General features: G+C 51.7%; 1 protein-coding gene and 1 long non-coding RNA gene across 3 annotated transcripts; one reads left to right on the top strand and one right to left on the bottom strand.

Annotated features, from left to right (window-relative positions):
• Positions 1 to 944: 944 nt before the first annotated feature.
• On the top strand, positions 945 to 18,124 carry LOC147229154 (carboxypeptidase Q-like). 2 transcript variants are annotated; one of them, XM_086155971.1, is made up of 12 exons: positions 945 to 1,043; positions 1,121 to 1,164; positions 1,477 to 1,579; positions 1,666 to 1,875; positions 1,966 to 2,082; positions 2,253 to 2,460; positions 2,889 to 3,096; positions 5,918 to 6,029; positions 6,304 to 6,395; positions 6,789 to 6,884; positions 7,099 to 7,204; positions 17,544 to 18,124. In XM_086155971.1, exons 3-12 carry the CDS (start codon positions 1,477 to 1,479, stop codon positions 17,702 to 17,704), a joined length of 1,413 nt encoding a protein of 470 aa, XP_086012097.1. In that variant the 5' UTR covers positions 945 to 1,043; positions 1,121 to 1,164; the 3' UTR covers positions 17,705 to 18,124. The 2 variants fall into 2 exon arrangements, with proteins under 2 accessions (XP_086012097.1, XP_086012096.1); XM_086155970.1 differs by having other exon boundaries at positions 1,005 to 1,164.
• LOC147229155 (uncharacterized) lies at positions 9,420 to 12,300 on the bottom strand. The gene is made up of 4 exons (XR_015106861.1): positions 11,800 to 12,300; positions 11,061 to 11,190; positions 9,799 to 10,078; positions 9,420 to 9,701 (listed from the first exon to the last, which is right to left on the bottom strand). It is a non-coding gene; the product is annotated as an uncharacterized LOC147229155 (long non-coding RNA).
• Positions 18,125 to 18,177: the final 53 nt, after the last annotated feature.

Genomic DNA, 18,177 nt, shown 5'->3' with positions numbered 1-18,177 from the left:
AAAGGCATTTAGTTACGTTTGCACGGCGGCCTGGAAAAACATTTCCTCATAGCCTACAAGAGACGTCCTCTTCTGAGGACCCAGCCAGAAAAATAACTTTCATACCGTTGCCTTGCAAACCCGCCCGAGGCCCGCGAACGCAGCCGAACGGTGGGACGTTCTCCCAAACCTGCCGACGCACAGAAGAGGAGACGAACGGCACGGAAGCAAATAATCGAGTGAAACCACTCTGTAATGTGTGCTCAGAAATTCATAAAACAAAATCATGGTTCTCTCAGGTTGTTGTAGAGCAAAACATTGTATTAATACACAGTCATAGGAGTTTAAACGCTGGATGGAACGCAGCTCCCATTTTTTCCCCTTTTCTCCATATTTGATAACTCAAAGCACCGGACGATAGACCCGGTTGTGCTGAGCTGCTTTATTTTTAGATTCCAGGCTAAAAAAGCGATAACAAGCAGGTAGGCATGATACGAGGGTGATTTCCCATTTTTACATATTTGACGTGAGAACGAGTAAATGGTTTCTAAACGCTGCCGGGGCGTCTTTGACGAAGACAAGGAGCGCAGGAATAAACGCCTCGTCATTGGATCGTACCTCATTGCGCTGCACTTTGGCTCAACCGCGTGCACCGAGTTTTACAGCAAACAATGATTTCTGGCAATAATTATTCAGAAAACAATGTGCAGCCTGGTATTCGCTGCACAGATTGGACTTTTAACACACAGAACTGACGCACGGCTTGTTTCTGTCTTGTAAATCGTAGTCATGCTACCCAAGAGTCAACATCTTTACGCCTTCATTGTCATCGACGCGAAGATGGACGGGACTTTATACGGCATTCCAATGTCAAATGGAGGAGGCGATCGCAGCAGCACGTTTCACAATGTTGAGACAAAGTCCTTTTCCCTCTTTGGAGGACGTTCATCCGAAAGCTTTTATTGTGAAAGGCGCGGGCGGAAGCGGTCCTCCCACTAAACACACACCGCATAAAACGAGCGCACAAACGGAGACAGGTGAAGCTTCCTCTCTGGAGTTCCACGGTAGAGTCATCATCATCATCATCATCATTGTTATTATCATTCTGTCTTTTAACCGTGACTCTTCTTCTCTGGAGAAGCCCCGGACCCTTTACAAAGCTGAAAGGCAGACCGGAACTGAAGGGTTTGGACTCCTTTTCTCTTTTAAATGGAATATTTTAAGTGTGTCACTTGAAATGTTGACTGTGTGAGGCTGGTACCTTCAATGACCTCGTCTCCTGTTGACTCAGCCTGTGTTTTCAAGCTCGGTGGTTTCATCCCCGCTCACGTGTCGTCGGGAGCGGCGCGTGTACACGAGTGTAAACGTGCACTTGCTGTCGGCGCACTGGACGGCGCGCGGCATTGATCGAAGTCAAACACGCGGAGGTTTCATGAAGCTGCCGGCTCGGATCGGCTCGGCTCGGTAAGCGTCCTGTTTTGATGTGCCAATCCTCAGATGCCCGAGGATGTCCGAGCGGCCGCCCTCCTGCTCTTCTTCTTCCTGCGGCTGATGTCTGCGCCGCCATCCGCCAGCTGCCTGAGCGACGCTGAACTCCAAGGTAGCCGAAGCCGCGCGGGGAAGGCCGCTTCTCTGGGTGGACCGGCTCTCACGGAGGATTCGTCCGTTGTGTCAACTCGCCTTCAGACGTGGCGGCCGAGGTGGCGAAATACGAGGAGGTGGCCAAGACGATCATCGACCTGGCCGTGTCCGGAGCCGCCCAGAACAGGTCTTACAGGCGGCTGGCCGACTTCACCGACACCGTGGGGAACCGCATCAGCGGCTCGGCCAACCTGGAGATGGCTATTCGGTACATGGAAAAAGCCATGAAGCAAGACGGCTTGGACGTCCACCTGGGTGAGCGTTGTGCGTCCGCCGGTCGCGCGGCGAGTTTTCCGCCGCGCCGTCTCTAACCGACGACCTCTTCGTTCCATGTCTCTCCTTCAGAGGCCGTCAAAATCCCCCACTGGGTGAGAGGGAGGGAGAGTGCGGAAATGATTTTGCCCCGGGCCAAAAAACTAGCTCTGTTGGGGCTCGGAAGCAGCGTGGGGACGCCGGCGGAGGGTAACTGCCTCGCTTCTACTCGCCCCTTGGCGGACGCGGATCGCCTGAACGTCGGTCTTAAACCGACGGGGAGTTCTGCCAAACGTCCCGAGTTTGTTTTTCCGTAGCATAAATACGAGGGTTTCCGCACACGTCGTGTCCCGCCCTCTCACCGACCCCGTCCTCTCCAGGCATTCAGGCGGAAGTGATGGTGGTCAAGTCTTTTCAGGAACTGAGACAAAGAGCCAGCGACGCCGAGGGGAAGATCGTGGTTTTCAACCAGCCGTTCGTCTCCTACGGGGAGACGGTGGCGTACCGTTCCCGCGGCGCCTCCGAGGCATCGAAAGCGGGGGCCGTGGCCGCGCTCGTTCGGTCCATCACCCCCTTCTCCATCAACAGGTACCGCTGAGCTCGGACGCTCCCGAAATGAACCTCCTTTCTCTCTATCGACTCGCACCGTGCGCTCGGGGGCGGGAGATCCCACCGCAGACATGAACCCTCGAGACGACATGAGCGGTAACTCGCCCGCGGTTGTTCGGCAACATTTTGCTGACTTCGCGGGGATTTCTCGCCGAGTCGCCCGTCGACCGAGTGAATTCTCCCGAACGGAGAACAGTCGAGCCAATCGGATGAAGCTCGCTCTGTCAAGTCAAGATTTTGCAGACTCCAAAAGTAGTTACAGGACTTTTAGATAGCGTGTAAAACCTCGCAGACCGCATTCAATGTGTATATTTTTACATCCTTCCCCGTCCCGAATCTCGGTAACGGTAACATCTTGGAAAAGGCCCGTTTGCTTGGTTTAAAGGGCGGCGCCCGTTCCCTTCCAGTCCCCACACAGGCTGGCAGGACTACGAAGAAGGAGTGAAGCCCATCCCCGTCGCCTGCATCACCGTGGAGGACGCCGAGCTGATGTGGCGCCTGGCGCGGCGCGGAGAGACGATCGCGGTCAAACTGACGATGGAAGCCCGGACTCTGCCTGACGCCGATTCCTTCAACACGGTGGCCGAGATAAAGGGCTGGGAGTTCCCCGAGCAGGTAGCCTGTTTACCCGTCATCACGCCGCCTGAGATGAGGCCGGTCTCACTGAATCAAACATATGTTGCCCTGCTGTTTCTGGAAAGGACTTTCACACGTAGAGTTGTGTATCCAGAAGAGTTGAAGGGACGGGTTCGGGCAGGTCGGAGCGGGCGGAGAAAAGTGTCAGGGGTATGAAGAGATAGAAGGAGATCGGCCAGAAGGAAAGGAAAGGTGGGGAGACGGTGGGGAGATGATCTACAAACACCGACAGCGACCGACAGACGGGAGGCCGAGCCGGAGGTCGCAGGGATGAAGATGCCGGGGTTCTGTTTGGGAGCGACCGGGACGGAGAGGATCGGGAACGAGGCCGTCACATGGTAGATGTTTCGGGCAGAAGGTCAGAGATGGTTCAGGTCATGGACGGAGGAGGGAGAGTCAATATAGTAGATACAATATACAACTGGGTGGACGGATGCTGGATCAGAGGTGCAGAAGAAGACCGGAGGGAAGGTGGATGGACGTGTGGGAGAGGAAGTGAAGTTGGTGTGAGCGAGGAGGATCCAGGGAAGAGGGTTGGATGGAGAAGGTGGATTCACTGTGGAGACCCTGAAGGGAAAAGACCAGAGGGACACATTTGGGCCGGACGTGTCTCGGTGCAGACGCTCACCGGGCTCAAACCAACGGACCTTCCCCCGGGCTAAAAACAGGAAACTGAACCAGTAGACAATTTGGAGAAATAGCGACTTCGGCCTGTTTCTTCGTCACGCCGTGTGACAATTTTATTACCTGACTTTTCAGACTTCCTGTCCGACCGAGCCGGAGGAGACCTTCTCTCTTGGGTGAAGCAAACCCTTTCGGGAGGCCGGCTGCGAGCGCGAGCGTAAAGCGTAAAGTGTGGATCGCGGCAGTCGCCGAGTCATATCCGAACAATTTCTCTCTGTAGATAAAGGGAATTTCCCAAAGATCGCGACCACCGACTTTCACTCCTTCGCAGCCTCGGGGCCGTGGATGTCGAGACGCGCTCGGCGGACGGTTTGAAAGAAAACGACAACAGCGAAAAAAATCCTCTGGCTCGGGCAGCTCGTTCCCAAATGCCAAACACAAAATTCCCGAATTTTATTGCTAACAAAGAACATAAAGCGAGTCATTATACTATTATATGCGCTCAATGTGTCTCCAATCTGTGTAATGGTAGTGGACTTTACAAGCAGCTCTCTCTCTTGTTTAAATCATTTTGTGAATGGAGTGAACTGGAAAAAAAGGAAACGTGTCAGGAGACTCGGATTATAAGAAGGCGGCTCTTGTAAGACGATACTTTTCTCATCTGGGAAGCGGCTCGGTCTTCACAGCGGAGGGTGGAAACGTAACTTACGGCATGGTTGACATCATCTCTGGCTCTTGGACCTTTTCGCTCTGGTTGGCAGTAGCAGCAATTGTGGTTGAATTGTGTGTGTGTGTGTGTGTGTGTGTGTGTGTGTGTGTGTGTGTGTGTGTGTGTGTGTGTGTGTGTGTGTCTGTGGGAGAGATGTGCTTTGGGTTAGTGAGTCATTTCCAGTTAAATCATACAAGAACTCATCAGAGTCAGGATGTCTTTTTTCCACCCACTCAACTAACATACAATATAATAATGATGCTTGAAACAGTCGAATGTCCTCGTGTTTGGGCTTTTTGTTCATTATCATACCGTAACATAAATGATTTTAGCGATGGCTACAGGCGCACATTATGCGTTCTGTTTTTATTTCAGATGATTTTTTCGTTAATCCAAACCAAACCGCACGGCACCGGACCAAATTGAAACATCCCCTTTTTAAAAGTGCACGTCGCGCTCACGAGATGCGGACTCAACAGTTACTCAGTATTTACTCATCTCTACGGACACCGTGTAAACACACCACGACGCGCGGTAAAACAGAGACAAAGTACGCTTAAATGATAGTTTCTGGATAAGACGGAGCCAACCTGGCGCTCCGTTGAATTATTACCAAATCGGTGTTCAGAGCAAATTCCAAATCCGGGACATTGACAGTAATAACCCGTTAGAACTTGGATGAAATCTTATGTGCATAACTTGTTTGTTCAAAGTCATTGGCCCCGCAAGACAAACACGCTGCAAGACAAACAGGCATTGCAAAAGCACGGCGGTGACTCACAGACGTGCACGGGGCAACAAGAGAGCGGCTCCGGACGGCTTATTCACAGGAAAGTTAACGCGGCTCTTATTTTCCAAACCGATACGAAGTCCATCTTCTTTGTGTGTGACGATGCCATGATAAGACACACTCGAAACCATGTGTTCGAATGACTTGGCCCATTTGTTTAGCGTCCCAACTCTGCAAAATAAGCGTGTGCGAGTTAGTGATAGTAATGGGAATTTTACAGGCTTCCATTGTGAAAGGAATCCGTGCTTTGATGGGGCTGGAATGCGCGGCTCGCGCTCCGCCGCCGCCACTCCGGACTTATCTTAAAACGACACGGGACCTTTGGCTTTTTTTGTGGCGGCCGGGAGACACGCCCTCCGGATCCTTGGCCTCACCTGCTTTTCGCAGGTCAGGCTTGTTTTTCCCTTTTGGCGATGAACATCAGACCCGAGCATCCTCGTGCCAGGATTCCACCCCTCATAATTCTCAGCACAGTCACCCAGCTATGTATTTTGCTATGTAGTCGAGTCCAGGGCGACTCGATTTGAAGTTTCTCGTGGCTCGACCGCGGGCGGCTCGTAGATACGCGCGTCACGATCTTCGACGCAGTTGCGTGGGAGCGGCCGGTGAAAGCGATTGGTAAATCACGTTCCGTTCCGTGACGGCGCTCGTCTTCTCTGTATCGCCGCATGGACCAGGTGGTGCTGCTGAGCGGCCATTTGGACAGCTGGGACGTCGGCCAGGGCTCCATGGACGACGGTGGCGGAGCCATCATTTCTTGGGAAGCCCTGTCGCTCATCAAAGACCTGGGTAACGTGGACACGGCAGAAAGCCATGCGGGACTCAGCGGACAAACACAAATGCGACGTCCTTCACCTCATATGACCGACCATTCTGTTTGGGGAGGAGGCCGAAAAGCACAGTTTGCACAATTGTTCAGCAAGTAGAAATGTGACGGAGGCGGCACGTCCTTTACGGACAGAAAATCTTACCGCGTAAACGTGTACATATAGAGATAGAAGAAAGGAAAAAAGAAAACACTGAAACGCTTGTTTTTTGACGTGTTCATCGGACTCTTTGACAGGGTTGCGGCCGAGGAGAACCATGAGAACAGTTCTGTGGACGGCTGAGGAGCAAGGTGGGGTCGGAGCGCAGCAGTACTACGACCGACACAAGGTACGAGTACAACCGTGTTACGGAGAAAACACGTGAAGGCCTAAAGAAGCCAATAAAGTTCCTTGTGCTACGAATATGTGGCGACGCTCAACGCGCCGCTGCACAGATGACTAAAGTGTAAAGCAACCCCAGATGGTTGGCAGTTCACCCTTTCATCCCGGCAGCAGGAATGACCACGGTGCAGAATTCTGACTCCGGTTTTACCTCGCTAATCATACTTTTCACAGCCATTTGAAGCGGAAGTCGTTTATTCAAAAGCGCCTCAAAAATAAATAGGGTTCGCATTTCTGAAGTTTCGCTTTGGATAAGATCCCTCGTGACGTTTGGAACGGCCCCTTTTGGTTTTTGCCTTTTCTGACGGTTTCCTGGCCTTTGCCATTGTCTCCTACCAAGGGGAACGTGTCCAACTTTGACCTGGTCATGGAGTCTGACTTGGGGACATTCAGACCGCTGGCCCTGCAGTTTGCTGGCAGCGAGGCGGCACAGAAGGTAGGACTGAAAACAAATCAAGAATCCCTCTTTTACATCGGCAGAAGATTGTAGCGTCTCGCTGTTCCGTCAAGGAATATCACTACTTGGAATTCAATTCAAAAACTAGAAAACCAGTTCAGGTCCTTTGGATTGGCATCGGCTGTGACATAAAAGAATATAACATATGAGAACCGTGGCAGTTTAGCTACTGATCATAAGTGTGTTTCAACAGGTGATGGAGCAAGTGGTCAAACTGTTGGCTCCCATTAACACGACCAGACTGGAGGGAAACGCAGAGGGCGAGGACATCGAGGTGTGGATGAAGGCGGGAGTACCAGGTCAGTTGAATCCGCATGGGCGTTTTTCAAAAGCCGGGACGACGTGGGTGCGCAGACGCTCCAGGGCATTCGCGCAGACGGTTCACTGCAGTCGCAGTGGGAAATAGGAAGTCGGTGGTTCAGTCGAGAACCTGAGCAATTTACAGAAAAGAATCTCCTGTGAACATACCGTGCACACAGAATCACTAGCTTGAAGGGAAACTCACGAAGGGAAGGCGGCAAATGACAAACTGCCTGTCTCGTGCTGACGGGCAAAAAAAAAAGTCTGTTCAAAATCGGACTTCTTTTTTTTCCTTGAACGGCCGACCGTCTCCGCACGGTTTCCACGGCCTCCGTGGTTTTTCCCAGTGCAGCAGCAGGAAGATTAGATCCCACGTGTCTGAGCAGCAGCAAGTCACGAATCCTCCTGGTCATGGGCTCTAAATCCTGACTGACAGTTTCCCCTGCAGCGCTCGAGGCCCTGCGGATGATGCGCGTCTAATCTGCAAATAGTCCATAAAACACCCAGGGCTCTTGTTCCTCCATCTGCCTCCGTTGCCTCTGTTGCCGTGGCCTTCAAGTTCAGATCCTTGATTCTCACCTTTCAGAGCGCAACTTAAAACGGTTCCTTCCCGCTAACCTCTCACGCCGCCCTACAGCCCCTCCTGTGCGCCGCCTGCCGTCACAACCTAAAACCTCTCCACCTCCCTGGCCGATGGCGTTGCCGAACCGCGCTGTGTTTTCTCGTGCGCTTTCCGGTTTGCGTGTTCCACTCAAACTTTACGAACTTTCTACCGATGAAAGAACTTGTTGATGCCGTATTGTCTCATGACATGTAGCTTGCTCAGGCTAGTCTGCTAGATTTAATTTGTGCTAGTATCACTTTGTAGAGCTTTATTTATGAGGATCCTCAGAGGAATGAGATCATGAATTGTGTAAAGACGGTTCGTGCATTTGTTTTCCTAAGAAATCTCTTCTGCTCTTGTGGCTTGCATTTTTTGCAATTTGCACAACTGGGTCCATGGTTTTGCAAACCTGCTGTTCAGAGCAAGTCTGCAGCATCTGTCTTAAGTCACACGTGATAATATTTTAGTTGCACAACATATTTCAAATCTGTATTTTAGCAGCAATGGAAAGAACTGGTAAAATACGCTATTTGGCTGGGAACTGCGTTGGCTTCAATGCGGACATCCTATTTTTGTTTTGGCAAAGTGAAACCTTTCGAAGCTTTGGAGCAACTTTCTGAATGCGTAACCGTACCCAACGACAGAAAAGCTGTTTGGGATAAAATGTTCACCCCTTCAGGGAGTCTGGGATATTTGCATCCACCCTGTAGACCGTCCATCCGTCCATCCGTCCATCCGTCCATCTTCTCCTGCCTATCAGAGTTGGGTGTCGGGGCAGCAGCCGGAGCTGCGAGGCCCAGACGCCCCTCTTCTGCGCCACATGGTCCAGTTTGTCTGGACCCCCGAGTCGTTCCCAGGCCAGCCTGGAGACACAGTCTGTCCGGCGTGTCCTGGGTCTTCTGCCCGGTCGAGCCCGGACGGACGGATGTGCCCGAAATACCGTATCACACCGGCTCGGGCTCGGGCTCCTTCCCCACCAGAGAGGTGGCATTCCACGTCCCGGGAGCCAGTTTGTGGGTCCGAGGACGGGACCGCCGAGGTCCCCCGCTCCGGGTACCGCACGGCTCGGGCTGCGCCGCCCCCTGGGCCCTTCCTGTGGGTGGTGAGCCGGGGGAAGAGGAACCCACATCGTTCCTTCGGCCCGTGCCCGGCCGAGCCCCGTCCCCGGGGCTGAGGGGTGACCCCTGTCCGGCGAGGGGCGACCGGGTGATTTTCTTCTTCATGAGGGTCTTCTGAGCCACACTTTGTCCGGACCTGCGTGTCTCGGTGACCCTTCCAGGGGCAAGAAGCCCCCGACAGCCTGGATACCAGGATCGCTGGGACACGCCGACCCTTCCACCACGGTGAGGCGGCAGCTCACGAGGAGCCATCCCATAGTACCAGACATTCATTTTTCACGCCACACTACTATCCCATTACCAGCAGGAGCTCCTGCTCGTTTACGTCTCATCAGAAAGGCCGATATAAATCTATAAATAATAACTAAATCGCATGTTAGTTTCCCTGTGGTAATTATCTGGACAAAAAGGTCTGCCACCTTTCGAAAATACTGGCATTTCTTCATTCTTCAAACATGGTGTTATAGGCTGACATTGCGGAGAAATAAAGTTTTTATATCTATAAATATTTATATATGTATGTATATACAAAACTAATATTTGAAACTGGCCATACGCGTAAAAGAGTACAGACAACACAACCACAAGAGTTAAGATATGCTGTTTCAACAACGTTTAGGTGTGGGATTAACTTAGCAGACGGATGCTGGAGTTGGAGGTCTGGAGGAAGACCAGAGAAGATGGATGGAGTGAGAGGGGATAGGAAGGTCGTTGGTGTGAGAGGAGGATCCAGAGAACAGGCTGAGATGGAGAAGGTGGATTCACTGCAGAGACCTTGAAGGGAAAAGACCAGAGGAGAAGTAGAAGAAATAGCTGTGGGATTAACTTGGAACGTCAATGTTAGAAAGCATCATCACTGCTTTTCGGTTACCTTTCTTAGGAACCTCTAGGTCAGTTTGAGACGTGTTTGAGGAAGCGGATGTTGGGAATGATTTGGGAAAGAACGGTCCGTGTTTGAGAAGATGGGGTCCTGGACCGCTACAGCCGATCCTGAGGCATTAGCATCGCTGACCTCGGTCCGAGCCACGTCGGGTTCACTGGCATCCAGTTAAAGTTGCTTACGCTTTAGGATGGAGCTTCCAAACAAGCCGAGGGCCGGGACGGAGACAAGATGACCTTTCATCAGTTGGCGTCGAAGCTCCCTGTTGATCCTTGTCAATCCGAAAGCATTTGTAGAAATAACAGCACGGAAAACTGATCTGGGTTTTAATGACATCGACTTAAGAATAGTTTTTATTTTTTTTAAAAAAGCAAAGACAAAACATGAAGAAAGTCACTTCCGTACATTGTCAGCTGAACCATCCCGCCTACAGACCTGCATCGGACACGCAGGTCGGCTCGATGGCCACCCAAGACTCGCTTTCCGTTTGACAGTTGAGTTCCTTTCCCACCGGCTTTCAATGCTGATCAGTGCTATTTTCAGCTCCTACTCTCCGCCCCGGTCTAGTTTTATTACAATATATTGCGCACAGGGAGCGTTTGTAGAACATTTGGTGGTTAAAGGTAGTTTAAAAAAGCCCACACGAAGAACATGTTGAACTTCCTCTTTCCACGAGCAGCGACTGCACAGACCGACAACCGCAGGCCGTCTGATGAGTCTTTGAAGCTTCGTCCAAAGACACTTTCAGATTAGCGGTCTTGATGGAGACGTTACTTTCACGCCGCTCTTGAGTGCTGATCATGTGGTTGGATGCGCGGATTCCAGTCCCCTACCTCATTTTCAGGTACCGTTCAACCCATCTCTCGTCCAAAGCGACAAACAGGTGCTGAACGGACACGGTGACTTTGGGACATCGTACCGTGACGTCAGATTCAACTTCACTCGTTTTGGTTTCTAACCGGGTAGAAAAAACAAACAAACAAGAGCAACGTGGCGTGGACGCAGCTCGGTCACGTCGACTCCTCCGGCCGCTCGGCGGTCGCGGACAAGCCGCGGCGCAAAAGGCCTTCCTCCTCGTCCGACGGGCCGAGCCGAGGCCTCTTCGCCGCTGTCGGTTGCAGGGAGAGTAACGGACGGTCCTGAGCCCCCCCCCCGGCGAGGACAGATTCGTGGCGAGCAGCCGTTATCGTAATTTACTATCCAAAAAGTAGTCCTGATTCATTTCACAAAAGAGAAGACGACGAAATACGAACCTGCGCTCCGGAAAGTGTCGAGAGTTCTGGCTGTTAGCCGCGTGCCCACGGATCTGGTCCCCGGCGGGTCGGTCTGGCAGGCCGCCTCTTTCCTAGCGGGGAATCATCTGCGGAAGCTGGCGCCGGGACTCTGAGCACACAAAGGAGGCATCGGTCAACACGGCAGTCATAAAAAGAAGAAACGCCGCAAAAGGTGTTACGAGGTCAAATAACTTCCTAAGTCGGTGAAAGCTGTGCTCGTTCGGTAGGTAATGTGGATTTAACATGAACGCGACCACTTGACCTTGGATGCTCTCTTTTCTACGACGGCTCGGCTCTCGTGTGTGCAGCTAAATAATAAGAATATTGCATCCATAATGAGGCTCTGAGCTCCAGGGCGCAGTGATGGACAAATATACTGTTCTGCATCAGCCATCACACCGGGACCCGCCGAGTGCCGCCTCTGTTGTTGCCTCCAACTCACGCAGACACATTAGACTGCACTCAACGCGCAGTTCCTTTGGGTGGAGGGGCGTGGCGTGGCGTGGAGCGGCGTGGCGAGCTACTCGTGTTTGTTTCCAGCACAGCTGTGAGGTGTCGCGGAGTCGGGCTCACCGTGGCGACGTTAAGGGACGGCTCCCGGATTGTCGGGACGGATCCCTGTTTCAGTAATAATTTGGACACGACTCCAGCGTCGTGCAGCCCCTTGTTCTCTGCGCACTCGGGCGAGCAGAGCGCCGCGCACACCGGAGACACTTACCCGGCTCAGGTCGAGGCAAGTCTGCGAAAATAAAGTCCATCGCTTGTCGTGCAGCCGCTTCTCTGTGGGGCGGCGGGGCGGCGAGATGTCGCTGGCGCTGCAGCCGCGGACCGTGCGCTTCTCTGGGCCGGTTTTCAGTGTCATGGCGGCTCCGCGCGTCCCGCAGCCTCCCGAGCGGGCTTAGCCTCGCGGGCTTAGCCTCACTAGCTTAGCCTCGCTAGCTTAGCCCTGCTAGCTTAGCCCTGCTAGCTTAGCCCTGCTAGCTCAGCCCTGCTAGCTCAGCCCTGCTAGCTTAGCCCTGCTAGCTTAGCCCCGGCGTGCCTTTGGCGAGAGAACTTCCGTCAACTCGGATAACGACTTCCGGTCTGTGACGTCAAGAGGAACGCGTTGCAAGAAGCGCCGAGTTTAGCGTCAAAACAAACTTTATTTTCAGGGAAAATAACCCGAAACTCAGTCGCCTCACTTCTCCCGGATGGACGCACAGTAACGCCATTGTGCTTGTTTAGATTTTTTTTTTGTCTGGTGACTTTTAACTTATTTAGACATGAACTAATAACAAAATATACATATACGATTTAATCATTCGGTCATTCCTATAAAAAAAACCAACAAGAACTTTGTCAACTTTGTCTTGACCAAAAAGTGTAGACCGAAGTGCTTTTTCTGCAACCATTTGTAGACATTTAGAAAAGAATAAAATGTGCACGCTAGACAAACAATTGGCTGTTCACAAGCACTCACTGGTGTTCATAACTCAGTTTTGTATTTTATATTTTATTTTTTCCCCAACAGATTTTTAAATCCATCACATTTCTTACACGTTTCGATATCCATTTTAGACAATTCCATAGACTGACTCCTTGAGTTGATAGCCGTCTGCGTTGTACGTTTGTTTGCGCCCTTGTTTATGGAAGCACGCAGTTGGTGTTGACCGTCTCGGCCCAGAAACATCTCCCAGGACCACGTGTATCACTTCATACAACATGTAGGCCTTTTTAAAGTTCACCAGGGGGTCTTTTGGGGTCGGTCAGTTTCTGAATATGTTTTGGGTTCCTAATCAATGGCCCTGCTGATAGCCCTCCTTATTGCTCACTTGTAATAGAAATTGTTTTATGACATTTCATATGTTTATGGGCAGACCTCCAGAGGATAAGCAATATACATGCTAGGTGCAGTAAATGTAGCGACAGACGGTCGAGGTTCTATTTGGTTGTATTTCATATGGCCAGTGATGTAGATATTCCATTCTTCGTATGATTTACGTGTGTTTTCCGACTCAGTTTATCATCTATAATAAGTCAGAGATATTTACAATTACTATCTCTGTTTCAATATTATCCATCATCATTTGCGTTTGTTTAAAGTCTGTGCTTTATCCCAATTATATACATTTGGTTTTCTTCAAATTTAGTGACAATTTATGAACTTCGAAGCATCTTTTCCACGTCAAGTTCTTTCTCCGCTGTCTCCAGAAGGTGCCCCGGAACAAGTTAAAGGCAGATCATCTGCCGATAAAACAAAATTCCATCAGAGATCATTAACGTATAAATATAAAAAAATGAACCGTGGACCCAGCACAGATTCTTGTTGGAAACACATGGAACCTTCAATGGGTCTGATTTTTCATCACTTCATGAGAGACATTGTTGCGTGTGGTCTTGATGCAGTTTTAAACTGCATTCGCTGTCCCCGTTGGCTCAAACGTACACGGAAGTATCCTGACAAAAAAGTCACATCGGCCCGAAGAAGGGAAGTGTTTATATCAAATGAGCATTAGTCACTTTCCCCCCATACTGGTCATCCGAATATAACGCAAAGAGAAAACCAGTGTATTCACGAGGTTAAAGATACTTGCACGCGTTTGGTATCAGTATGATATTCTGTGGTTGATATATATATGATATTCCAGGGGTTTCTGAAGTCATTCTTACATTTAGAGAGAAATGCCAGTGTGCGTAATCAACAACAGTTTTAAACAGAGATAAACAAGTCATTCGTTCCGCTGAGGTTGGTCATGAAGTAACTTTGAACGTCCTGATCCCACGCATGCTGCCGGTGACGGACGGAGCCGGCCAAAGCTTTCGAAACCAGCCGCCGTCACGACTCCTCCACCGATTAGGAGATTATTATAGAATTACCACAGCTGGCGTGTTGACTTCTGCTGCTGCTCCACGGTTGACCCCCCCCCCCCCCACCCCCCCGGACCGGCCCGGATTGCCACACTTAACCGAGATGTTATTCATCTCAGCGATTTATAAAGAGCGAATTAAAGGTGAATGAGAAATCATGATGGTGCGAGGAAGGATGGCGGAGCCGCGGACCGCTACAAACTTTATTTTCCAAACACCGACAACAACTGACGGCGAACCTCTGATGGACCTCCGCCTCCCTGGAGCTGAGGCACGCCCTCCGGGCCCTCGTGCCCTCGTGCCCTGGGGTCACGGGAGAAAAGTGGGAGAAAAGCTCCAACCCGTAGCAATGAGCTTGAATGGACACACCGTGTTTACACCATCGACACTCAGCACAGGGGGAACTCGGGTCATTTGGGTGTTCATATTTTTGACGTGAATAACTCTTCCGCGTTCTGACCTGAGGTAGATACCCACGCGGATCCAACCGGTTCCTGACCCGTACTTTGTATCCCTGTCTTTTCTTTTTTACAAATGTTTTCCTGTTAACGGACGACCCCTGGGTGACCTTCGAAGGGAGTCTTAATCGGAACTGTTTGCTCACATTTTGCAGTCTGAGTTCCTGCGCCTCGGTACAAATGTGGGAAATCCTTTCTGGAAACGCTTCGAGGACTTGAAGAGCTGCTGTGTCCTGTAGAATATGAAGTAACAGCTGGTTTGGACAGCGGATTTCACCGTCCACAATCCAGACTGACTGTCACACGACTTAGCCGAAATCCAAGGCTGGAATTTCTTATGGCACATTTGTCATGGCTGGAGGAATGCAGCCGAAGGTCGAGAAGAAATTTTTACCTCGTGTTGGAGGAAAGAGGGCACCTCATTATGATCTTCCACGGGAGTTGACGTCCACCATCGCGGTCGCCGTTTACGTCCCTCCGTCGGTTTTGCGTGACGTCATCGGCTCCGCCGCCGCTACGCTAATGGGCGAGCACGCAGACGTGACGCGCTCATTACCGGGGACTTTTATCACGCTGCCTCGGACACTTTTCTTCCCACCTTCCACCAGTATGTGGATTGTCACACACGTGAAAATAAAACACTGGATCTACTTTATGCCAAGACCAAAGAGGCATCCGGTGCCGCGGACAGAGGAGGCTTCTAATGAACGCAGGACCGCTATGAGATCCACATCAACACCATGACCGACCGCGGTGCAGAACACGTCCGACCGTGTGAACATACCGTCCTGCCAGCCCAAACTCTACGCCGCTGCCCCGACAACAAGACCCGAAGGAACCGCTGAACAACGAGATGAGGGCCTCCGGCTCTGGGGACAGAGGAGCCGAGGAGAAGGCGGCGGGAACGTCTTCAGGAGGAAGGCGGAGGTTTGGAACGAGGCGCATCCTGGGTTTAAGGGGAGAGCCGGGCAGTGGCGGCGAGCGGGGGGGCCGGTCCTCTCCTCGCTCTTCCACACCCGTTCCCTCCCGCGGTCCGTCGAGAACGCCACCCGTGCACAGCGCGTCAGGAGACAGCTGCAGAGACTCCACCGGCGTGAGGCCGCAGGTCCCGACGGCATCTCCCCAGGATTGCGAAGACCTGCTCCAGCCGGCCAGCGGACCCCGGTACTGAGACGCCTCTACAGCCGGAGCCTCAGCCAGGAGGAAGAACCCCCACCCTGTCCTGCCTGGCCCCCGCGCCCGAGACCTCAAAGACTCTCACAGCTCACGTGGTGAAGGTTCTGGAGAGACGGGTCCCGGCCCACCCGAAGACACAGACGAAGTCCGTGCCGAACCCGCTGCCGTTTGCCCGTCAGCCCAGCCGAAGAGTCGACGGCGCCGTCATCTACCTACTGCGACGGGCTCGTCCGCATCTCACATTCCCTGATTTCTCCAGTGCACCATCCGGACTCTGATGGCGTGATGGTTGTCAACGGCTCGCTGATCTCCCGGATGACTGACCACCTGACGGGCAGGACACCGTTTGTACGTCCAGGCAGAGTTCTGTCTGACCTGGAGCTCCTCGGGGAGCCGTGCTTCTCCTTCAGTCCTGGCTCGGACCACCACCGGCCTCCAGCACAACACAGAGTCCACGCAAGGACGACTCGGCTGTGGATGGGTGAAGAAGAGGGGTAGAAGAGGGGAAGAGGAGGTGCGAGGAGGGGGTGCACAGGACACTGGTGGACTGCACTGAACCCAAACACTTGAGGCTGAATGCCAGCAAGACCAGGGAGGAGGAAGGTGGACACGCCTCTACAGATCAGGGCCGAGCTGGCGGAGATGCTCGAGGACTTTGAGGACTAGAGTGTTTCTGGGGGTCGGGACTGACGGCGGACCGGATCGGAGATCCAAGGCCGAGTGTGTGTGTGTGTACAGGAAAGGAATGAGCGGACCGGACTTCCTCAGGAGTCTCAGATGCTTGAATGTATGCGGCAAGATGTTGGAGATCTTTTATCAGCCTGTGTGTTGGGGAAGCGGCATCAGAGCCGGAGACTCCTTCATAAGATATTCAATCAGTTCCTGTGCTACTTTGCTCATGAATGAAATGAATGATCCTTTAGTCGTCTCCAAGGAGAAACTGGTTCTGTGCACTGAAGCCACGGTGGATGAACCGTGAGCAGCGAGCTGCCGGGCCGGGCGCGGAGCAGCAGGGCTGCAGGAATCCAACCGGGAATGTTGGCTTCCAGAGACGATCGCTGGCCCTCCTGCGCCACGCCGTGCCCTTATCCATTTATTCCTGTATATTGTATGTATTGGATATTGTACTGTATATTGCATGTATATAGTTTAAGATTATACTTTATACTCTTACACTTCAGTGGTTATTTATTTTTAGCTCAGCACCGTCTGGTCCTCGTACGTCTTGCTGCTGCTGCGAAACGAGTTGGGAGTCACGGGATCATTGCAGTCCATCTCAGCCCCTCTCAGTGGAGCTGAAGCAGTGATTAAGATCCCCGATGCTTTCGGCGGCCTCATTCAACATTGCCGTTGTCACCAAAATGCTTGCGCGTCTGAGTTGTGAGCAGTTTGGATTCATCAAGAGCAGTTTGAAGTGGCGTCGGGGCTCCACTTCTTCTGGGAGATTCAGTGGCTGGGATAGAAACAAAAACAAATGTCACTGTGGCCCCAAGTGTTAGCTTTGAGGTGAGTCAGCGGGACTTAGCGTGCTTCTGTTAACAAGGTTTATGGTTTTAAGGAGACAAATCGATTGCCTCCAAAACGAGGCCCCGCCTCCACGCCCTGTTTTACAACAAATAAGTGAAAGCCCTGACAATGGTGCTCTCCGGTGCTATGAAGGAATTGAAACTGTTGACAGCAGCTTCTTTTGAAGCAAAGGTGCCAGGAACAGGTGACCAATGATGTGGATGTGTGCGAGCGGCGAGGGGGAATGTTGAAAAGGTTTCAGTCGTGTCTGGGCAAGATCACGCCAGATGAGGAGCAGCTTGACCCGCTCGTCTGAGTCATCCACTCTGGTTTCAGTCAGTGACGCTCAGCCTTGGCACTTTTATCTCTGGCAGTTGTTTTCCACATGCTCAGCAGCTTTAACTGTTTTCAATAACTGACCGCCAGCTCTGTGTGTGTGTGTGTGTGTGTGTCCTCCCTGCTGTTTTTCATCCAGGTGCCAGCCTACATGTGGATGATAAGCAGTACTTCTGGTTTCACCACACCGAAGGCGACACGATGACCGTTCAGAACCCCAAAGACATGGACCTCTGCTCGGCCCTGTGGGCCGTGGTGGCCTACGTCGTGGCCGACCTGAAGGACATGCTGCCCAGATAGGGTCCGCCGGCGCCCTCCCTTCAACGCTTTTCTTGAATCCAAATTAAAGGGGAAAAAATAAAAAAATGAATAAAAATCAACAGAAATCGTGAGGAATAAGAAGGACACCCTGCTGTTTGATAACATTTTATTCGCCAGGTCAGGGAGGCGGTCAGGACGGAGGCCGGGGATCACGTGGGTCCTGGATCCTCAGACGGGAGTTTAAAAGCAGAATCCCCAGAGCGAGACAGAGAGGTGACGCTTCAGGTGGAGTGAGTTCTGTGTAAAGGTCACATAGCTTTCTCAGGAAGTGCAGAGCGAGAGGGAACAGTAATGTACTTAACCAAGGAACAATAAGTGTCTAATGACCACGTCTTTAATAATTGAGTTATGTGTACGCCTTCCTGCATTTCTACTTTTTAAACAACCTCATCTCTTGAAGTCTCTGTTTTATCATTTCAAGGTGCCTTGACAAGTGAAATGTCTGATTACCT

Source organism: Fistularia commersonii, chromosome 11 (genome assembly GCF_037954325.1).
Source record: "Fistularia commersonii isolate RoL2024-O1a breed Wild chromosome 11, RoL_Fcom_v1.0, whole genome shotgun sequence".
In the NCBI taxonomy this organism is placed as follows: domain Eukaryota; kingdom Metazoa; phylum Chordata; class Actinopteri; order Syngnathiformes; family Fistulariidae; genus Fistularia; species Fistularia commersonii.
The sequence above is the reverse complement of the archived record's forward strand: the minus strand, read 5'-3'. Positions and strand labels throughout refer to the sequence as shown.

Coding starts and splice junctions, on each gene's coding strand:
- LOC147229154 (XM_086155971.1), top strand. CDS start 1,477: ATGCCCGAGGATGTCCGAGCGGCCGCCCTCCTGCTCTTCTTCTTCCTG. Junction 1,580..1,665: donor GAGCGACGCTGAACTCCAAG/GTAGCCGAAGCC, acceptor ACTCGCCTTCAG/ACGTGGCGGCCGAGGTGGCG. Junction 3,097..5,917: donor GCTGGGAGTTCCCCGAGCAG/GTAGCCTGTTTA, acceptor CGCATGGACCAG/GTGGTGCTGCTGAGCGGCCA.